General features: G+C 40.2%; 1 protein-coding gene across 1 annotated transcript; it reads right to left on the bottom strand.

Moving 5' to 3' along the window:
- Positions 1-1,152: 1,152 nt before the first annotated feature.
- On the bottom strand, positions 1,153-23,445 carry LOC131140340 (phospholipid phosphatase 2). Its single transcript, XM_058090633.2, has 9 exons — positions 22,917-23,445; positions 22,738-22,838; positions 7,525-7,676; positions 7,192-7,454; positions 6,965-7,022; positions 5,918-6,094; positions 2,397-2,540; positions 1,836-1,956; positions 1,153-1,704 (listed from the first exon to the last, which is right to left on the bottom strand). Exons 2-8 carry the CDS (start codon positions 22,814-22,816, stop codon positions 1,894-1,896), a joined length of 936 nt encoding a protein of 311 aa, XP_057946616.2. The 5' UTR covers positions 22,817-22,838; positions 22,917-23,445; the 3' UTR covers positions 1,153-1,704; positions 1,836-1,893.
- Positions 23,446-23,697: the final 252 nt, after the last annotated feature.

Raw genomic sequence — 23,697 nt, 5'->3', positions numbered from 1 at the left:
GTCCATTTTGTTCGTATTCACCCCCAAATAAGTGGTATAGAAAATTAAAGAATGAATTAATTTCTTGGCGCAGCTGGGGGCTCGAGGGGATTCGGTTTGGTGGCTGCAGGATTGGATCTATGCTTTTTTGCAGATGGTGTGGTCCTGCTGGTTTCATCAGCCTGTTCAACTCTCACTGGATCGGTTCGCAGCCTAGTGTGAAGCAGCTAGGTGAGAATCGGCACCTTCAAGGCCGAGTCCATGTTCCAGCTAGGAAGAGGGTGGAGTATCATCTTCAGGTCGAGTATGAGATCCTGCCCCAAGTGGAGGAGTTTAAGTATCTCTGGGTTTTGTTCACGAGTGAGGGAAGGATGGAACACGAGAATGACAGGTTGATTGCAGGGGCATCTGCAGTGATGCGGAGTCTGCATCAGACTGTTGTGGTGAAGAGGGAGCTGACAACTCTATGTTCCTACCCTCCCCTATGGTCATGAGCTGTGAGTAATGACAAAAGTCAAAATGAGTTTTCTCCGTAGGGTGGCTGGTCCCTGTCTTAGAATAAGGTGAAACTCAGGAGGAGAAGCGCTAGTCCTCTGCATTGGAGAGGAGCCAGAGAAGGTGAGTGAAGGGAAGACCGAGATACATTTGACAAACTATGTTGCTCAGCTGGCCTGGACACGTCTCGGCATCCACCGGGAGGAGGTGGACAAAGTAGCCAAGGAGAAGTGAATCTGGGCTTCCCTGCTGAGGCTGCTGCCCCTGTGAACCAACCTCGGATAAGCGGACGAAGATGGATGGAAGTAACTATAGGGGTATTATTTCATGTCTCGAGGGCTCTAATCTTACAAACCATATTTAGAAGGTTGCTGAAATATTCCATTCATGAATAAGGAAACCTACTTGGCGGATATTCACTTCATGTGAAGCAGTTCATGTATGTCATTTCCTTGTATGTTTCATGTATGTCATTTGCTCGTATATTTCGTGTATGTAATTTCCTTGTATGTTTTCATTCATTCATTCATTAATTTTCTACCGCTTTTTCCTATGTCATTTCCTTGTATGTTTCGTGTATGTCATTTCCTTGATAGTGTGCCGGAAATTCAGACAAAAAGCTGTCATGCAAACAAACTACTACAAACTACCTCTCAAATCCACCCCTTAATATTTAAAAAAATATATATATTTTATTTCAGGGCATGAAGTTGTAACGTCACAAACATGAGGCAGGAATATACTGTACCTTGAAGCTGTAGAAGACTGTATTCTTGTTGAATAATTTTAGCTATGATCTTTTCTCATCATATTCTCATATACTTCAACTTTTTCTACTACCGTTACAACTTTGGTCATAGAATGGAATAAAATAAGAGTATATTCATTCATTCATTTTCTACCGCTTATCCTCACAAAAGTCACAGGGGTGCTGGAGCCTATCCCAGCTGTCTTTGAGGCGGGGTACACCCTGGACTGGTGGCCAGCCAACCACAGGGCACATATAAACAAACAACCATTCACACTCACATTCATACCTATGGACAATTTGGAGTCTCCAATTAACCAGCCCCAATAAGAGTATAGTCCTAATGAATTTAATGAGTTTGAGTCACTGTGGCTACCTTCAAAGCACTGCAACACCATAGAGTGATTTATATCCCAGCCTGATGCGCCGTTCAGGAATCACAACCACGAGCAGCATCAGGTCCAGACTTGAGGTACGCGTCACTGGGGAGGAAAAAAAAAAGTGTCATGGAAAAATGGAAAAACAACTCCCACATTGACAAAACTATTTCTGCACAGATGAAGGAAATAAACGACTCCAAAACGTGTGTTGAAAAGACAGGAAGGAAGCGTACTTTTATCCACTTTCCTCACAATGCAAAGGTTGCATCCACATGGCCCTGTGGGAAACGTTTAGAAGGGACCAAAGAACCTCTTAAGCGTCTCTGTGTCGTTTTTATGACGCAGCGCTCGTTCCTGTAAAAGAAGCACAAACATGCAGAACAATGTCGCCGGCTTCCTCTGAAACATCACAGCGTCTTTCAAATAAAAACAGGCACAGTTTATTCAATAAGATACAGTAGTAATGGACACAATATAAAAATATGTCGGCTAAAGCAGTCCGTCATTACAAATGTAAAAAAACAAAAGGTGTCTGCTTTGGGAGAAGATGGCAGCCATATAATCAGCGGCGAAGCAGCAACATTCTTACGGCAACAAAATCTTTGATTTGAACGAGATTTTGCATCAGGTCACAGCATCAATCCTTGTCAAACAAAATGATTAAAAAAACAGATTGCACACACGAGATATTGAAATGTGGTCTTGAAGGTGGTGTTGCTGGGGGTGTTAGAGTTCCAGCTAGTGGTTATGGACATCATCTTTTTTTATGTGGGGGGTGCTAAGAGAGTTCATACAGGCGCTGAGTAGTTGTAGTGGTTGCTGCGTTGAGAGTCGGGCGGCTGCGGGCCGGGTTTCTGCTCAAGGTGTTCACTCTCGGCTGGATCTGTCCGTGTGCAAGGTGGCGGGCGTTGCTTGAAGAAGTCAGACACGTATTTGACCTGGAAGAAGGAATAGGTTTTTTCTTTTTGTCTATCGTAATTATTTTACTATTTAAATAACTCGTATTTAAATATACACTTATGTACAATTGATCCCGCATATTTCTGATGCCGCAAATCCATGCATTCAGTGTGCATTCGGCGTGCATTCAGCGTGCATCCGGCATGACAACCTGGCTATGTGTATGTCGCTACAGCGACATTCACTTTTAATGTCATCTTTCTTCCAATCCAGCCTCAAAACTTGCCGCATTGTGAAAATGACTTAACTCCTTCAATCCCAGCAATTTTCTATTGCTGGGATTGAAGGAGTTAAGTTGAAGGAGTTAAGATTGAAGGAGTTAAGTAGTATTTTTGATGATTATGACTCATTTTTCAGGACATTCAGAATATTATGTCCGAGGGCTTTATAGACATGGTACAGACCAAAACAAAGTTTAGACTAATCTTTCATCAGAAAAAAAATGTCTACCTTTTTCCGTTCAGTAGTAGAACAAATCTGAATGAAAAGTTTAATTTAAAATTCTTCTTCAATGGTTGATCACCTGTGAGCTACAAGGCAAGATGACTTTTCACGTCCTGGAGATGTAGACCATGCTCTTATAAAATGCACTTCTGCCACCTTGTGGACTTTTTTTTTTTTTTTTTTGCTTAAAACTGCACTAACATTGCGTCTACTACTATATCAGTTAATACAAGTATAAAGCCATTTAAAGCCGCCATTGATGAGACAAAAGCCACCACAGGAAGTTCGCTGTACTGTAAAAAAAAATAAGGAACTGCTAATGTGTGAATCTATGTTATGGTATGTGATTGGCTGGAGACCAGTCCAGGGTGTACCCCCCCCCTCTCGCCCGAAGACAGCTGGGATAGAAAATGAATGAATGAATGTCTTACTTTCTCTGATTATATCTACCATAGTGGGTAATACAAAAGGTGGGTAAAAGTGACTATAGGGGTGTTATTTCATGCCAACAGGGCTCCAATAATCTTAAAAAACAGGTCAAGTCTGGAACAAAGTAACTGCGATAAAAAAGGGACAACTGTGTGTGTGTGTGTGTGTACAGTCATGGAAAACATTATTAGACCACTTTGTTTCTTCAGTTTCCTGTTCATTTTAATGCCTGGTACAACTACAGGTACAGTTGTTTGGACAAATATAATGATGACAACAAAAATAGCTTTTAAGTGTTACATTCCATTACACATTACAATGTTATTCATGTACAAGTGATTCTTAAATTGAACTGAGTTATGACTTATTTATGTTATCATCATTACAGTGCATCCGGAAAGTATTCACAGCGCTTCACTTTTTCGACATTTTGTCATGCTACAGCCTCATTCCAAACTGAATTAAATTAATCTCTTACCTCAAAATTCTACACAAAATACTCCATTATGACAATGTGAAAAAAAGGTTTTTTGACATGTTTTGAATTTATTAAAAAATAGAAAACAATAAAAAAGCCATTACCAAAAAATGGCTTAACCCAAGACCCCCGCAATTGCAGGACTGGCTTTGTGTGATGAACGCAATACATGATATGGAACTGTTAACACATAGATTGAGGACTGAAGAAGACATGTGCGGAGAAAAATGGGTGAAATGGACACTGTTCACGGACAAAATCAAGGAAACTACTTAAATTGCACCATGACAGGGAATGTGGGATAACCAAATTGTGTGATGTGTATGTCCAGTGCCCCCCCCCTTTTTTGTTTTTGAGTGTGTTTGTTAGAAAAATATAAAAATAAATAAAAATAAAGTTTAAAAAAAAAAAAAAATCACATTTACATAGTATTCACAGCCTTTGCCATGAAGCTCAAAATTGAGCTCAGGTGCATCTTTTTTCCACTGATCATCCTTGAGATCTTTCTACAGCTTAATTGGAGTCCACCTGCAGTAAATTCAGTTGATTGGACATGATTTGGAAATATAATAACTGTCTATATAAGGTCCCACAGTTGACTGTGCATGTCAGACCACAAACACCAAGCATGAAGTCAAAAGAAAAATTTCTGCTGCTTTGAAGGTCCCAATGAGCACAGTGGCCTCCATTATTGGTAAATGGAAGACGTTTGGAACCACCAGGACTCTTCCTAGAGCTGGCCGGCCTTCTAAACTGAGCGATCGGGGAAGAAGGGCCTTAGTCAGGGAGGTGACCAAGGCCCCGATGGTCACTCTGTCAGAGCTCCAGCGTTCCTCTGTGGAGAGAGGAGAGCCTTCCAGAAGGACAACCATCTCTGCAGCAATCCACCAATCAGGCCTGTATGGTAGAGTGGCCAGACGAAAGCCACTCCTTAGTAAAAGGAACATGGCAGCCCGTCTGGAATTTGCCAAAAAGCACCTGAATGACTCTCAGACCATGAGAAACAAAATTCTCTGGTCTGATGAGACAAAGATTGAACTCTTTGGTGTGAATGCCAGGCGCCATGTTTGGAAGAAACCAGGCACTGCTCATCACCAGGCCAATACCATCCCTACAGTGAAGCATGGTGGTGGCAGCATCATGCTGTGGGGATGTTTTTCAGCAGCAGGAAATGGCAGACTAGTCAGGATAGAAAGAAAATGAATGCAGCAATATATAGAGATATCCTGGATGAAAACCTGCTCCAGAGCGCTCTTGACCTCAGTAGACTGGTCATGTACCTTGACCATATAGACAGTAGACATTAGCACACAGCCAAGATCTCAAAAGATTGGCTTCAGAACCACTCCGTGAATGTCCTGGAGTGGCCCAGCCAGAGTCCAGACTTGAATCCGATCGAACATTTCTGGTGAGATCTGAAAATGGCTGTGCACAGACGTCTCCCATCCAACCTGATGGAGCTTGAGACTTATTGCAAAGAAGAATGGGCAAAACTGCCGAAAGATAGGTGTGCTAAACTTGTGGGATCATATTCAAAAAGACTTGAGGCTGTAATTGCTGCCAAAGGTGGATCAACAAAGTATTAAGCAAAGGCTGTGAATACTTATGTAAATGTGATTTTTTTTGTTTTCTATTTTTAATAAATTCAAAACATGTCAAAAAAACCTTTTTTCACATTGTCATAATGGAGTATTTTGTGTAGAATTTTGAGGTAAGAGATTAATTTAATTCAGTTTGGAATGAGGCTGTAACATGACAAAATGTAGAAAAAGTGAAGCGCTGTGAATACTTTCCGGATGCACTGTATATGTGTCCAAACAAATGTAGCCTTGGTTGTATCAGGCATTAAAATGAACAAATAAAGTGAAGAAATGACTGTATGTGTGGTATGTGTATGTATATATTTGAATAATATCAGAAGTTAATGCCAAAGCAACAGGAGGTATTCTGAATCCCAAAAGTAAGAAAAACCAAGAAGGGAGAATGTAGGAAAATCCTACTCACAGTGAGCACAGCTATGAGCGCCCCCTGCAGGAGCCCCACCAGCACGTCGCTCCAGTGGTGCTTGTAGTCGGAGACGCGTGTGTAGCCCACGTAGAGGGAAAAAGCCACCAGGAAGAACTGGATGGTGGGTCTAACCAGCCGTGTCCACTTGCCTTGCATGCGGGCCTGGACATACAGCTACACATATACACACACACACACACACACACACAGCTATGACACACTAGCGTCTAGAGCAGGGGTGCTCACACTTTTTCAGCATGGGAGCTACTTTTAAAATGACCGAGTCAAAATGATCAACCCACTACAAAAATGCAAAACATCTATTTATTTTCAAATGTATTGAGGATTATTTGTACGTACAATGTATGTTGATGTACCTTACATAACCAAATGAGCCAATATTGCAAAACACACATAATTAACTATTAACATTTTTTGTAATTACCTGAGTTTACTTTGATGACTTGCACTGAATTGAATCAGCCAGGGATGCATAGTCCGGACAGTAGCTGCTGATAGCCAGGTTAGCCAGGCAAACGCACTTCGAAAAAGACATTGTGGAAAAAAAAGTCCACCTCCCATTCCGTATGGAAGTGATATGTTTTTGCCTTTTTACTTGGTCCAGCTACTTCACTCATTTTAGTGACCATAAATTTTAGCGAGGGCTTAAAATCTGACGCAATTCGCTGACTAGCTTAGCACTTTGCATCGTTGTTTACGCATGAGCGGTGACCTAAAGGTCAAAATTCAGTTGTCATCTGAATGGCTGCCCTGTATATCAATCAAGTGATGGCATTGATGCTAGGATGATATTTTTTAATGTCACGCCGCGATCGACCAGTACCACCTCCGCGATCGACCGGTAGATCGCGATCGACTTAATGAGCACCCCTGGTCTAGAGGTACGTACATAGTACATGTGTCAAACATAATTCAGCATATGGACCGTCAGTGTGGAGACAGTGTGCAGTGTGTGTGGTATACCACAATAATGTTATGGATGTTGTTTATTTTGAGTGTCTTATGTTTGTGGTAAAAACTCACCGCCAGAAAGAGCATGCAGTACATTCCGAAGGATGAGTGGCCTGAGTAGAAGGACAACCTGAGGAGCAGGAACGGACAACATTAATCTACGTTATTTTTAGACAGAATTTTTCATTACATTTTATTCTCAAATTTAAATTTCCTACATTATATTAGTTTATGATTATTATGTTATCATTAGATGTTGCTGTTACAAGTGGAGGAGGCGGAGCATTCAGTCAACCCACCTGGACTCAGTGACGTTGCGCAGGCTGCCAGTGCAGTTGATCTGCAGCACGTATCCGCTGCAGCTGACGGGGGCGCACACGGCTAAGAAGTTAGGTCGCGGTCGCCCGATGGTGAACTTGGCCAGGTCGGTAAGTGACTGGCTGATGGCGGCCCCAAACAGGAAGGTGCCCACCACTTTATAGAGTGCTGACAGGTACTGGTTGAACTGGGAGTTGGAGTGCAGACGCTTGGTGTGTACCAGGTAGGCCTCTCCGGTGGTGATCTTTGCAGGGAGAAGTGGTTAGCCCTGCTAAGCCAACGGAGAAGGCAATGATGAAGAAGAGAATACTCACAATTACTATGGAGCTGGTGATGGTTACGGCGGCCATGGCTCCATGTGAGATTGTGTCCCTCCTGTAGGGGTAGTTGATGCTCTCGTCATCGCAGTAGATTCCTCTCTGGTACGGGCTGAACCTCAGCGTCATGATGGCTGAGGGCAGAGCCGCTGAGGGAAGAAGACCACAACGCATTTCTAGATGGTTGGATAAGTATTTCTTTTTTGCTTTATATGTTGCTTTTCAATGTTTTTATGTTCGAAATAAACTATTAAACTAAACTAGATTTAGACAATGCAATATGACAAGAACTCTGCTATTTTTAGGCACGTACTACAAAAACACGAATCAAAGATTACAGGATCTCTGCTACTTTTAAAGGACTCACTGCAAAACGCTCGTCAAAGATCCTATAATATAGAAACCATTTGCAAAAACAAGTCAAAGATCCACAATATGACAAAAACGTTTGCTGTTTTTAGGGACCTACTACAAAAACACTAGTTAAAAAATCCTCAATATGATAAGAACACTGTTGTTTTTAAGGATCTATACTGCAAAAAAGCAAGCCAAAGATTCTCAGTAAGACAAAAACGCCTAGCTGTTTAAGGACCTATTGCAAAAATGTTACTGTTTTTATGGACATACTGCAAAAAGACAAGTCAAAGATCCTCCATATGCAGTTTTTGTCATCTACATGACAAGAACTGTTGTTTTATCAGGACCTACAGCAAACACCCTAGTGACAGCTCCTCAATGTGACAAGAACACTACGGTCATTATGGGCCTCCTATACTATAAAAACACGAGTCTTAGAGCTCTGCTTGACATCAATATAATGCAGAAAAGTGAATGTGAATCAAATTGAATGGCATGTTATGTGTTTTTCCATGACAATGGTTGATGCAGGTCGCCACACGGAGCTTGTATGCGGCGTGTTAAAAGATCTGTGGGTCCATCCTGAGGGCGGCTGAATGACACAATGAAATGCTGATCAGGAAACAGCTAAAAACACACAATGAAAACTCCACTCAATGCCGCTTGAATGAAACGTGTCATCGGCAGAGCTCAGTGGTCAAAGCGTCACCTCTACAGGTCACGTGAGAAAGTGTCCGTTGCCATAGCAGAGAACGATGCGGTGCTAACCTTTGACCTCGTCGGCGAGGGGGATTAAAGGAGGCGGTGCTTGATTATTTGCAAAAATTTGTGCAGTCCTGCATGCAAACAAGATAACTGGGCAAACAGGTAGCAAAGTGGCAAATAATGGTGGCCAACACTTCAATAAAGCTGTCTCTTAAATCTGGCCAGAACAATAGTCCACAATTCAAATGACTTTTCCTGTTTTTCATGAAGTGGCCACTGGGCTGCCAAAGCTAATAAGTGGGAAGAATGGATGGTTTGCTTAGGCAGGAGTTGAACATTTATGACGTATGAGAGTGGCAGATTGCTTCTTTCCTCCAGAGTGTGTGACTGGCCCATTGGCAAAAAGAAAGGGCTCGTAAAACACAGCCCAAAGAAGGGGGGATGATTGGGGGGGGGTCACAATTACGACATGATGTCGCAGTGAATAAATCAGACGTGAAGGCCTCAGATGTGTGCATTCAGAATACAAATCTTGTGAACAGGGAAGTATTCAAGTTGAACATTCGCAAAAGTATACCACTGATTACGTATGTTTTTGTAAAGCAGAAGTAAACTACAATATGTTGATTTAACTGCATAGCTCTAATAACACGGACTGTTTTATGCTGCTCAGTACTGGGCTGCATTACCGCAATTACTACAAATTACAGTAGTCCCTCACTACATCGCAGTTTGATTGATACCTGATCTCTGTTTTGTGGTTGGATATGACCTATTGGCAAAATGTAAGCATATTATACTTATTCTAGGCCTAAAGGGAGTCTGTGTTATCTTAGGGAAACATCTTATTTTTTCTGATTATATCTACTATCCTGGATAAAAGGAGTATAAAGGGGGCGGGAAGTTCATCTAGAAAGACACCGATGGATTGTAGTCCTGTGGGAAGGACTGACGACCTTGTCCTTAGAGTTTATTTTTACTCTTGTATGCAAGTTGAAAAGAATGTTACTGATAAAGTTCAGATAAAGTTTCCATGATGGCCACAGTTTAACCCTGGGACGGATATATTCTATTTTCCACCATTTCCTATGAGAAAATTGGCTTTGGAATTCGACCAATTGTGAACAAGTTGAACAAGTATTCATATTCTAGTTATGGTGTGCTTGACACAAACTTAACATATTTTTTTTAAGTTGCCCTCTGCTGGACATCCGTTGCCTTCTTTTATGTGGCAAGAAACCCCCAACACATATCAAGTAGTAATTTCCCTGATTTAAGATGATTTTAGATTAGGAAATCCCCCACCCAGAAGCTTGTGTCCATTATTCCAGCAATTTGAGCGTGTACTGCTTTGAAGGGCGGCCTGGCTACCGTTTACTCTGCAGGGTGCAAACATAACATTGTGATAAGCTTGCGTGACAGAGGTCTGATGGCTGGACAGAGTTGGCCGGCGTTGTGCAATGACCCTCAATAACAGCAGAGGCACGGTGACAACACTGACCGCACAATGAGGGAGGAAGTCCAGAGGTCTGAAAAGCCTGGTGTGTTTTGATTGGATGGATTGGTCTGATTGAGAAAATATGCATATTGAATATATCAATTGGTCTTTATTGGAAAACAGATACACAAATGAGCGTTACACTCACTCACAATTTTTACTAGTAACTGACGTTCTTTCGGAAAGAGCTGTCTTAAGCAAACAAGTGCATGACCTGCTTATTTTACTTCTTAACTACTTAGGGGCCATCCATAATTTTCAACATTTTCAGAAGAGTACAAAGAGTACTCTTTTGAGCAACCCCCACCCCCTAAAAAGAGTACAATCCCAAATGAAAAATGTTGATAGGTCCATGACCAACTGACCCAATACAGCCAGGAAATTCGAACATATCCAATCCAATAGTGTTCTCTGGCTGTATTTTGGGACTCTGGTCAATCAGTCACTACCCATCAACATTGTATTGAACATGAACAAGATAAAAAATTATATTAAATGCCTCTTTTTTTGTACAGTAAACCTCGGATATATCAGACTCGGATATATCAGAAATTCGCTCACAACGGACAGATAAAAAAGAACCAATTTTTCTGTAATGCATTTCCAATAAAAAATTCATTGCATATATCGGATTTTTTATAACGGATTTCGCCTATTTCAGACAAAATCTCCAGTCCCGTTCCAATTTCCCTCGCATATATCGGATGGCCGCATCGTGGCCTTTGATCCATCTTTGATCCATGTTCACAGCCAAAGCTGAAGATTATAACATCTTTGTATGAATTACAGACATGTACAACAAATAAAAAAAAAATTCTCAAATCTGTAGAAATGCCTTCTTGTTGCTATTAGCGAGGTTTAGAAACCAAACGATAAACGTAAGTGCAAACGACAATGACGTCACATGCTATTGAAATGTATGGGAACTTGCCGACTTGTCAATAGCCTGTGACGTCATTATTATCGTTTGCATTTACGTTTATCGTTTGGTTTCTAAACCTCCCTAATAGCAACAAGAAGGCATTTCTACAGATTTGAGATTTTGTTTTTTTTCGTTGTACATGCTCATGAACATGTCTGTAATTCATACAAAGATGTTATAATTTTCAGCTTCGGCTGTGAACATGGATCAAAGAAAGTTCCCCCATGGCATTGCGCGTCCGTGTAATGAATGTGGCGGACATTTTCCGGTATACGCATATAACGGATATCGCTTATATCGGACAAAACCAGTGGGAACAATTGAATCCGATATATCCGAGGTTTACTGTATTTTTCTTTCAAGAAAATACAAATGTATTACAAATTTGGTCTTTTTGTATTGTTCTTTCTATCAAATGATACATGTAGAAAAGTCCTGATGCAACAACTGTTTTCCACAGGATTTTTTAAACAAGGGAATACTTCTTGTATACACACATGATTACTCAAGGAGCAGAAGAGTTGCCCCTGGTTTCCAAAAGCCTGAGGAGATAAAATCTTCTTTGAAATGATGGACACAACCCTTGAACTCAACTCTATGCGAAGTACGCAATAAAGATGCCACAACTGTTTTGAAAAGGCTTAACAATCACACCTATAGTCTAGTCAGTGTATCACAGGAAGTGAAAATCACATTGATTGTTACTGCACTGTCCACAAAGTTAAAAACTTAGCTCACCTTCACTTATCTTAATGCTACAGCCCTCTACTCCCAATGTAGCATACATAGCTTAGTGTGCCTTGGACCACACAAACATTAGCATAGTTTGCCTCAGGTGTGCCCAAAGTGCTACGGCACATTATAAAAACATAATTTAACAAAAACAAAAAAAGAAGAGAACATTAAAAAATCTGTAGTATTTTACAAGGATAAAGTCAAAATAAGATAAGATTTTAATAGCATAAAGTACAAATATTTAAGAAAAAAAAAGTCAGCATTTTATGAGAAACAAAACGGTTGTCATTTTTGAAAAGTTGTTGAAAAACTACTACTACTAGAATAAATAAAAAAAAAACATGATGAGAATAAAGTCATAATTACAAAAAGAAAATTTATAAGAGGAAACTTTAAATATTTGGAAAATTAAAAAGGAGAAATAAAAACAGCTACAATATGACGAGAATCATGGCAAAATAAGACGAATGCCGTAATTGAACGAGGGGAAAAAAAGCCATTTTACAATGGCAAAGTAATTCCATTGAAGCAGCAAGTTCTTGAAATATATAACTTCTCAGCATATCTTTACAAAATATCAAAGTGGCCTTTACGGATTCTCGATGAGATAGATCTTTAAGCCTTTTTATTTTAAAAGTAGCTCACAGGCTGAAAAAATGTGGGCCCTCCTGTTTTCCATGAAGTTGTGTTTGATTCCTTCAAGGAACATCTGACACCTGAAGACTTTGCACTGCCAGTTTCTCTTGTAACAAAACAAAAGGGCAGACAAGAAAGATAAAAACCCAGGGAAAGTATTGTTTCATGCTTTCCCAATCCCCCCAGATTCCACTTTGGAAAAATAAACAAGCTGGAATTTGGGATCAGACAGACATGTCAACTTCCTGCTGACCTTTGAACCAACAGGAAGTGGAAAGTGTTCCTGTTATTCAGGCCTCAAACATTTGACCGCTCGAGATGAAAAGCAGGTAAAGCCAAGACGGCCCCGCATTGGAGGAGATGGGTATTTGTTTGCGGTCTGGAAGTCCAGCCTCAACACACAACTGAGACTTTTGTGCAGTTTGTTGCCATGTGGGTAAATGCGACTGGCATTTGGCCGCCACACTGGGGTGTTACAGCAAGAGCTGTAAAAGCAACATCTCGCCTCACTTGCAGGGTTTTGTTTTGCTTTTTTCTTGTAGACAAAATGTCTTCACCTGCAGTTATCAAAATGGATGTGTCTGCTAACCACTAAAAGCTCAGGATTGCACAAAACGTAAAAATGTTGGCCCAACTGTGCAGTGAAATTTCACTTTCTGCCATTATAGTCCGCTTGCCTCGTCATGCAGATCAGTGACATTCTATGTCCATTGCTTTGAGTGGGAAACTAATCCGGGGTCATTCATCTTCATTTTGGGAGGCAAAATAGTTGGTGGAAATTAAACAGCCTGGCTTCCTGCGATGGCTGCTAGTGGGGGATGTTTTTACTGGAACCATCTTCCACTTTGTGTTGGATTTAACCCCGTTATTGCTCCTTTGGTCACGTTCCCACACTTCTAATATTGTAAGAGAATAGCACACATATATTTTTTACGTGGCAGTTTTGGCTCAAGGCCTGGCAAATTAGTTCTAAGTGGAGTAATCCCTTGTTTTATCGCAGTTAATTGGATTCAGACCTGACCGTTAAATGTGAATTTGAGTAGTTTCCCTTCTTTATAAATCAAATATTTTCGTAGTTAAGAGCATAAAAAAAACGTTTGAGCTCGTAAATACAGTTTTGGGCATTAATAGAGCCCTCTAAATGTGAAGTAACACCTCTATAGTCACCTTCCCAATGTAATAGGCATAATTAGAGTAAATAACAAGGGTGTAATGATTCATCCACTACATTGATGAGTCAATTTATTTTCCTGTGATCCACCTACATCATTTAAAAAGGTAATCAATCGATTCAATTGATTGTAGGAAATAAAGCATTGTATTTAAGCACAGCGGGCTTTGTTTGGATGTGTGTGTTTTTTAACACTTGACCTTAAAAGGATAATAGTTTAATTTGGCGTAAACCGATTAGTCCTGCCTTTTGAGTGGCATGCACAGATAACGTCAGAGAAGAGAAAAGAGAATAAGAGAAAAAATGTCTGTCCTGTGGGAGGGCATGACAGAAAGTAATTGAGAAGCACTGATTTCATTCAACCTGTTCATTCAGACGTTGTTAATTCAACCTGAAGTGTTGGTTGCACTTGATGCAAATAAAATGTGAACACATTTGCTTAAATTGTTGTTTATATCCATAATTAATTTATGGTAATAGTAATGTTTCATTTTATTTGAACATGCATCACATTACAATTGAGTGCATCACATAATCAGTTCACAGTTCCACATGTCCAAAAGGAGTAGGAAGAAGCAAAGCTTATTAAATCCTACCCCTCCATCTGGTACTTTTACAATCAGTAACTGTTACATTTGTTCACTTTGTGCCTCAATTATTATTTGTCACATACCGAAGTAGGAGATGATATGACCATCCAATGCCATAATGGGTACCATAGTAAGTGTCAATATAGTGATATATATAGCACATCATGACTTCAAGACTCTTCATCCTTGTATTTAGCAAACATCAACTGCTTGTATTGTTTCTTGAATTGGCTCATCGTTGTGCATTGTTTGAGGTCCTTACTCAATCCATTCCATAGTTTGATTCCACATACTGAAATGCTTTAGCTTTTTAACGTAGTCCTAGCATAGAAGTGTTTCAAATGTACTTCTTCCCTGAGATCATATTTGTCCTCTCTTGTAGAGAAGTATTGGATGACATTTTTAGCTAATTGGTTGTTTTCAGCCTTATGCATTATTTTAGCCGTTTGAAGATTAACTATATCAGCAAGTTTAAGTATTTGTGATTTTAGAAATACGGAGTTAGTATGTTCTCTGTAGGCGGCATTATGAATTATCCTTACTACCCTTTTTTGCAGTTCATTTAGCGAGTGAAGATTGCTTTTATAGTTATTAGCCCACATTTCCACACAATAAGTAAGATATGGTATGATATTTATATTTCAATATTCCAATTCCAATACATTAATTGATTTAATAGTGCTTCAACCAAATTACATAGCATCTATTATACACTGTGCATGTTCCACTACTGGTTAGCATTGAGTTTAGCAACCATTAAAAACAAACAGAGACCTTTTTTTTTTTTTAATAATAGCCTAAATCAAGGTAACAATAAAACCTGAGGCCAATGGCATCACAAGTCATTTAGTCACTCAATAATAAATGAACAAACATGGATATGAGAAAAACACATTTCCGCAATGGAATTCATGGCACGATCAAATAAGTACATTTTCCACACAACATAGCGGCTTAAAATACGATAGGTGGAAATTGTGAAATGTGTAAGCATCTTACCGTATTTCACACTGGGATTTCATTGTTGCTGTGAATCAGTAGGGTACTGCTATTGTGGGAACCAAGTGTCGCGTCACAACAGATACACATCACGGTGTTCAACATAAGTCACATTTTCCGTCGTCTTTTCCGTTTTTGTTTTTTTTTTTTTACATTTGGTTTTCTTTCCCTTTAATTGCCTGCCCGCTTTCGCTAGCCTCTCCAATCTTCCTTGCGTGGGATTCTTCAAAGTAGAAAAAAATAATAATAATTGAATATTTTTTGTAATCGAAATGTGTTCCCTTGGGGAGCTGAATGAGCGGTGGACAGGATGCGACGTCGGGTTCAGAGTTGAGTTTATGGCCGCAACAGGAGCTCATGTCAAGGAATATTGTGCCTGTTGTGAGATTCAAACTTGCAATAAAAGTCTGGCATGTCTTACCGAACATTACAATACCATCTTTCAATGCTTTATTTTTGCATTTTAGTTCATTTAGCCATTTTCAAATCTGAACATGCTTCATTTAGGCAAAATATACCGAACATTCACTTAAATATGACATGTTTTGATTAATAACAGGCCGTTTTCAACCACATAACAAGGCAAGGGACAACAGTAATGCATAAATAATGTGCATTTTTTTAGGACATATTGTCAAACTACATGAGCATACTGTCCCTTGCAAGCCTGTCTGAACATGTAGTGAAAGGAGAAGCGAGTCAACATGGGGAGGGAAAAAAAAAACTACAAAAAACCTTTTACCTTGTCAAAAGGCAAAAAAGAGAGACGCCTGCAAATCTAAACACTTTTTAAAAAGATTTTTTTTAATTGTTTTCGTGTCTGACATAAACTGAAAGACCCAGGCAAAAACCTGCACAACAACACACACACACACACGATGGGAACTATTAACTGTGTTCTTGACCCCACAGTTTATGTCCACAAAATATCACATCCACACCGACACACTTTCTCTTCAGCTTCTCACGTTAATTTTCACATCACACAGCAAAAGTCAATAACTCCCACTTTACTCTTGACGCATATTTGGCACATACTGACTGTGTGTGAGTCACATTTAAAGTACAAAATGCCACATAAGTAACATTCCGCAGTGACATGTAGCACCTGTCAAACACACAGGGATTTAACTATTTTCAATTAGTTTCAATATTTGTATTTTCCTTGTTGTATAAAACCATCATGCTGCTGTACAGTACGGGACATGTAAGATACAACTTACATTTTCCTTTGTCTGCATTACAGTACCATAGCAGAAAAGTTGAATAGAAACTGGCTAGTGTTTCACCTCCAACGGTTCTCGCTCTGGACAACAAACCGGTATTCTGCCACATGTGCACCACTCAGCATCTTTGGGATGGGAATAAAGAAATATAGTGGAAACTCAGTTAGTGTCCGCCCTGGTTAGTGTGTTTACAAGTTAACGTTGAAAATTTTGCCTTGGTTTATAGACATTTTTCGTGTAGAGTACAATATGGTGAGTTTTGTTGTGTTATAGCTGGTGATACACTGCGTGAGTCCAACTGTGTTGTTAATGGTTTTGGTTTTTTTTTTTATCACGAAACACTTCAAACACAGAAGCTAGCTTGCTGCAGACATGAGCTACATAGCCTGTCATCAGCGGTTGACTCTCATAAATCTTCAAGTGGGCATATTATGCTCATTTTCGGCCGTTTTGCATCGAGTTGTGGACTCCAAAGGAGCAGCTACACACAATAACTCATAGAGAAAGCTATCTATATCTTCCAGATTCTGCACCTCTTTTTGCAGTGTTTCCATGGATTTCCTGCTTCCCACCCAATATTTAATTTATTCCACCCACAGTCTGCCTCCAGGCACGCCCACTCCACTGTGCAGATTCTTACTTGGATATTGAGATTTCTATTCACTCACATTCTCGACATTCTATTCATGCACCTACAGACAAGTCAATTAATTGGTGTGATCGTTTTTCCACACACTGATGAACTCAGCCTGGCCAGCAAGATTCACTGGAGGATGGGGTAATTTGAGGTAAGATGTCATGTCAACCTGAGGTGTTCCGATACAACTTTCTCACTTCCAATACAATATCAATATTGCAGCCTTGAGTATCAGCTGTTAGGAAAGCCTTTTTAGTGATATTACTCATCAAATACAGAGCAAGTTAGCAGGAGGAGGTATGACAAACACTCAGTTTTGCAATGCTTTGCAGATGTTTCAATGGGCTTTGGCTTTTGGAGGGGGTGGGGGGGTGAGGATGCTCATACTGTTTTTTGTGGCGCTGCTTCTGTTGGGGATGGGGTTAGTTGTGTTGAACATGCCAGCTTGACGTCTTTTCTGGACTTGGACCTCGCACCGGCTCCTTGCTAACTTTGCTAGCATGTTAGCACATGTTGTGATCACGTGCTGGAGCATAGCCTGGATCTCTAATACTCTCTTTTTTTGCCGATATCAATATCGGATCGGGACACACCAAATGCAAACGACAGGGCAGCATGAATCCTACAGTCAAATGTCAGTATTTGTTATGTAGCTCATAACATAAGATAAAAATCAGACAGCATATTAGGTCCCCTTTAATACAAATCAATATTTGCTCACCCTTTTGACCTATGTATTCATTTGCATGCAGGCACCATGTAAACGTGGAACAAACAACATGTGACTCTCAGGCTGTTTCTTCAACAACATGTAAATCTGACGGGTTTCCAACTACAAACAATTCAACAGTTGAAATTTCTACTCCACCAAGAACTACAAGTGCACCATCACTTGTGTGTGTGCGCATGCAGAGGAGGTAACACATAATGACAGGATGGACATTTGACTGCAGAAGGGAAGAGGGCAAAATAAAAACACACGGATTGAGAGTTTAGCTCCAATGTGGACATTCAGCACATTCCAGCTGTATCTCTCAAACACACACACACACACCTTTTAGCGGGTGAGGCTTTTGTGTGGACAGTCAAAACTACAAAACACACACACAATAATAACATTACCTCATTAATTCCACACACAGCACACCAAACTACCTGCTAAATACGTCCCTTGAAGTTAGGGATGTCCCGATCCACTTTTTTTGGCTTCCGATCTGATCCCTTTTTTTTCATCCAAGTGTTTGTTTTCCTTAAAAGGAGAGCTATTATGCTTTCCCCACTTTTCTGACTTGTAAATGTAATCAGAATGTTGTATTTTCATGTTAAAAGATGCCAAAGTTTCAGATAATGAGGTTTGTGCATTTGGAAGTGAAGTTTTGGATGGCTCAAAACATTTGGTTTCAAAAAGCGTGGTAAAACTACCCCTTTGTGACGTCACAGAGGGGCGTGCTCTCAATTGTTTGGCTTTTGTAACAAACCTCAGAGTCAGGTCCGTAAAGCAGTAACTCGATCCAATTAAAAATGATGCGTGCAAAATACTTTGAGTAGGACTACTCATCTGACATCAATCTGACATCAATTTGTGGTGTGATTTAGAATTTTTGATTTTTTTTTTTTTATAACAAACTCCCTTCAACGCAATAGTAATTTATTGACAAGCCCTAGTATAAACAACCGGCGGTTGAGTGACACTTGTCGTACAAGCTCTCTGCACCATGACACAGCAGAACGGGCACAGTGAGGGGGAACTACCGTTGTAGCTATGGAGTTGAATATTCAATAACATGGTGTTGCGGGTGGCGGGAGTTGTGTGGCAACCAGCTTTAAGGCGCATTACTACACTCATTGTGAGTGTGGCCCAGAGTTCCGGACATTACACGGCAACCAACCAATTTTATGCAATCTTCTAAATACAATGAAGACTATCCCTACTTGAAAGACCCCTGTTATGCAAACATTTTAATGATGGCCGAATGTCGTGCATTGTGTGCCCTAGAGGCTGTTTAAAACAGGGGTGTCCAAAGTGCAGCCTGGGGCCATTTCAAAACGGAGCATTAAAAGCGAGAATAAAAGCCGACTAATACGATAAGTCATAATATAAAAAAAATATATAGAAATATGAAAGGCTGCACGGTGGACGTGAGGAGATAGATGGAAGGTAGGATGGATGTAGGATATTTGGGTTGGGTAAAAGTTAAAATTTATTGTATTTAAAAAAGTCAAGGAGCTGCACGGCGGACGAGAGGTTAGCAGGCAGCCCTCAAAGCTAGGACACCCGAGTTCAATTCCACCCTCGGCCATCTCTGTGTGGAGTTTGCATGCGTGGGTTTTCTCCGGGTACTCCGGTTTCCTTCCACATTCCAAAAACATGCTAGGTTAAATTGTCCATAGGCAATGAATATATGGCGACCAGTCCAGGGTGTACCCTGGCTCTCGCCCGAAGACAGCTGGGAAAGGCTCCAGCACCCCCCGCAATCCTTGTGAGGATTATTTATTCCTATTTGTTAGGTGAGCATTGTGCTGTTGGAAAAAAACAATCATGACCACATAAACGACTTTAGTCATGAGGGATGCTCCTTGTAACATCTCCACATAGCCAGCTGCCATTTGACGCTCCTGCACAACCTGAAGCACCATTTTTCCATTGAAGGATCTATTGATGGTGCCACATACACTGTGCCGTGTGGAAAACTACTCAGGTGGGATATCCTTGTCATGCCAGTAATCAAGTAATTAAAGTCATTCAAGCCACATTGTTGCCAAGATTTCTTTGGTTTTTAAACGCTGTTGTCTTCATTTTTTTGTCACACTCCCATATCTTATATAATAGCGCTTGTTGGAGACACCCCTAAACAAAGGATTAATTAGCATTAAAAGGTAGACACACTAAGCGGCTTTACTAAAAGCACTTTTAAATTGTCAAAACACCACCATTACACTATTGTGGGACCTCTGAGATTTATTTTAAATGGTTGGAAAATAGTTTAATATGGAACATTTCACAGAGCAACCAGACAGGTACATGTCAAAGATAGCACCAGCTAAATGGACGAGCAACATGTTGACAGTGTGCAAATACATCTTGCAGTTAAAGAGGGGGTCGAAAAAGCTGAGAATGGTCATTATCATTCCTCGCTGTCTGTCACCAGGCGCATAAATGCACACACAAGGTTCCTCCATAAAGTAAAGAACCACCAAAATCTTCACACTTTCTATCAAAAAGATTCTTCTTCGCAATCTTTCACGTCACATTCCAAACTTTTAGAGTCATGTATGTCACATGATCTCCTCACCTGTAGCCTCTGTGAGAGATGAGGGGACACAAACACCTGGAAGATGTCAATTCTGACGGGCTCTAATGTCATTGCCGGAGACCCAGGCAAGCTACGACAAGCTGTTTTGTTCGCCGTACAGTTACATAGACACAAACACCTGGTCGGGAGTTTGTGTAAGAGAGACTGAACTGTGTCAGAGAGGGGAAAAAGACCACACTCAAAGGTGAGCGCACACAGAGAAAAATACACATAAAAATCAATGTGAGTCAGCATTTTCCAAAATTAGGGTTGATACTACAAATAGATATTGGAATCAATTAGCAGTGATTTATATCAGTGGTTTTCAAACACTGTGCTGCAGCACCCTGTGTGCTGTGGCAAATTATACAATTTCACCTAATTAATATCCGCAAATAATGTGCCAGTGTTGAATGTCTGTGCTGTCGAGTAGTGATCTGCAGAGTAATCATGTAATCCACTTCCATGTCGGTAAGTGGCAGAGGGTAGCCAATGGCGGTGACAGCGGCATTGTGGTTAGCAAAACAATGATGGAGCCGTTTTTAAAAATGAAAGACGCTCACTCTGAACTGGAAGCTGGAAAAAATTCAGACCGAGATGCAGGCCCAAGTATGAGTGGTGGTCAAAAGAAAGACGGATAGTTCAAGGAAAATCTCCTGCAAACAGACTCAGTGAGTAGAATGTGAATGATTCTAAACTACTTTTTCTTTGCGTTTATTTGATTCCTACATTGACACTTTGATGACAACAACATTGTCAATATAGGCTACAAAGTTTATTTGTAAATAAACCTCTTGATTTTGTCAATTTACAAAAACAAAAAACTATGACAATCATGTGGAGTTGATTCTCATTAATCATGCCTTCAAGTTATTGGGGCCAAAGTGCGCAGTACTTGGCCTCTGCCAACAGAGGCACTGTTGATTCGGTCTCATTTAGTTTGCATTCTTGTTTGTGTTCTTCAAATTAACAAACACCACGCTGCATTTCCTGACAAATTAAGTATAAGAATTAAATGATTAATCGATTAATTGGATGGTTATTTTCCTGCAGTACTTGTCTGGAATGAGTGAGTCTCAACAAGTTGCGTTGATGTTGATTATTTTTAAAATAAAAATATAGCATATAGCATGTCATTTTTTTTGGAACTCAACCAGCTTGCTATCTAAAAGCTGTTATACAACTCCATTCTTACAAGCTAGGAGAGTCCAAAGTGCGGCCCGGGGGCCATTTAAGCCATTTTGAGCAAATTGAGCATCAGCATATTGTAAAAAGAAATTCACAACTACGAGACCCGGGTTCGATTTCATTTTCTCCCCGTGCATGCGTGGGTTTTCGCCAGGAACTTCAGTTTCCTCCCACATTGCAAAAACATGTTAGGTTAATTGGTGAGTCCAAATTGTCCATAGGTATGAATGTGAGTGTGAATGGTTGTTTGTCTATATGTGCCCTGTGATTGGCTGGTCACCAGTCCAGGGTGTACCACACCTCTCACCCAAAGATAGCTGGGATAGGCTCCAGCATGCCCGCAACCCTCGCGAGGATAAGCAGTTTAGAAAAATTCATCTTTATGAGGGTATCTTTTAAAATATGACACTTATTTGCCGTGTCACCTATATCTGTAAGCAAAGATGTGGATGTTTTATTCAGATAGCTTAGCAGAATTGCCCTGCATTTTAGCATCTTCAATGTACAAAATCTGTCAAAGTGACCTATCCCATCCATTACGCATGTGGCTCTCGGTGGACACCCCCTTACACACAATACTAATAATTAAAGAACATTATTTGCTTAGTATTTCTACCATAAAATGCTACATAGTATATTGATTTGTTGGTTGCTTATTTTTTCAAGTGCCAAGGATTGAAGAGCTTTTATTGGGTAAGAACATTTTATCAAGCATCAAACAGGCATCAGCTGCTATTTGTTGTATTAATTAATGCTGCAAATCATGACACAATCCGTGGAAAAGGGAGCAAAAGTTTTTAAAAATTTCAGAAAATATACTCATATTTGTGCTAACAAATATATATTATAATATATATATATAAATATATATTAGTAATGAGGCGGTTTCAAAAGCCAGATACTTTTTTTTTTTTTAGAATCTAGAGCACTAAGGTGTGAGTGTGTGTGTGTCAGCAACACAAGACCCTGCAGCATTCTTTGTGCCTGTGTTGGAAAACACTGTGGCCTGTTTGAACAAGATAGCAACCAAAGATGGCTTTCAATGCTGTAACACACACAGAGTAAAACTACTACTATCTGCCATTGCATGTTTTCTGGTCTACCTGCTTGGTACAACTTGTTGAAAGTGAGTAGCAGCTCAAAAGTCTGATAAATGTATAAACCATGTGCGTTGTGTTGAGCAATCCCATGCGTCACAGTGTTAGATTTTTTTCTGGCTTGTTTAAAACTACAAAGAAGTTATAGCTACTCACCAATGAAGGTGGAGAGAATGTCCACCACAACCAGGAGCATTTTCTTGCCTTGCTCTGTCATGTTTCCCCTCGCTGTCATGGAAGAAATATCCTTGAACAGCCTTAAAACAAACACAAACCTCATGTTCACAAGGGAGCGGTGGCGCTCGGATATGGGTTTCCGTCAGTCTGTGGCGTACCTGTCGTCTTGTGGCCGCTGGAAAAATTTCCAAGGTGAGCAGCGCCGGTGTGGAGGAGGTGACCGTCACTTTTTACGCACAGGGCGGGAGAGCGCGTCTTTGCGCACTGCTGGCTCACCAGTCGCGGATTCCAAGAGGAGGGTTTGGCCTCAGGACTCCAACCTCCCCCAAGGTAGACGCCGCCTCTCACTACGTTACCCGTACTCTTCATTCAGGTCGAAAATCAAAAATGCTGTCATACCTTAACCTAACCCCCCGCCATTTTATAACAAACAAGTAATTGTTGGTAGTTAAGTTAGCTAGCTATGTGACATTGCTAACGACTTTTCTTACGCGACAAACAAGTTCACAAAATGTAGCTTAAGTCAACTTATATTGTCGTTTAAGTGTGTTTAATAATATTAATTATTAATATTTTACTACACTGTGGCTCGCTTGTGCGTAAAAGCGTTTCAAAAGAGGCGTCCATCTTGTTTTCTTCCAACCCTGTACTTGTTTGTTGCAGGTGTGTGACAGACGTCACCGTCGAGCATCGACTTCCGCTTTACTTCCGGTTTTAACCACGTGGTTTTGTTATACGTCGAGAAGGCAAATAATAATCGTAGACACTATATATTAGTTTATTTTCGACTACACTCACAGCAAATATGTGACAATCATTGCAAATATTCATAAATATAGTAAAATAATAAACATTAGCTGTGTGCTTCAATGTTTTGTTAAATTATTTTACCAGTTAAGGTGCAGTTAAAGCGCAGATTTTGAAGATGCACCGGTCATG

The sequence above is a fragment of the Doryrhamphus excisus genome, linkage group LG14, assembly GCF_037039965.1.
Source record: "Doryrhamphus excisus strain RoL-2023G ecotype Guam linkage group LG14, RoL_Dexc_Guam_v1.1, whole genome shotgun sequence".
Taxonomy (NCBI): domain Eukaryota; kingdom Metazoa; phylum Chordata; class Actinopteri; order Syngnathiformes; family Syngnathidae; genus Doryrhamphus; species Doryrhamphus excisus.
The sequence above is the reverse complement of the archived record's forward strand: the minus strand, read 5'-3'. Positions and strand labels throughout refer to the sequence as shown.

Bases quoted from the DNA above. Each gene is read 5' to 3' on its own strand.
- LOC131140340 (XM_058090633.2), bottom strand. From the start codon at position 22,816: ATGACAGCGAGGGGAAACATGACAGAGCAAGGCAAGAAAATGCTCCTG. The intron at 7,023-7,191 runs GTGGGTTGACTG...CCTGCTCCTCAG, and splicing joins CGCAACGTCACTGAGTCCAG to GTTGTCCTTCTACTCAGGCC. The intron at 1,957-2,396 runs GTATGAACTCTC...CTTCTTTTACAG, and splicing joins ACTACAACTACTCAGCGCCT to GAACGAGCGCTGCGTCATAA.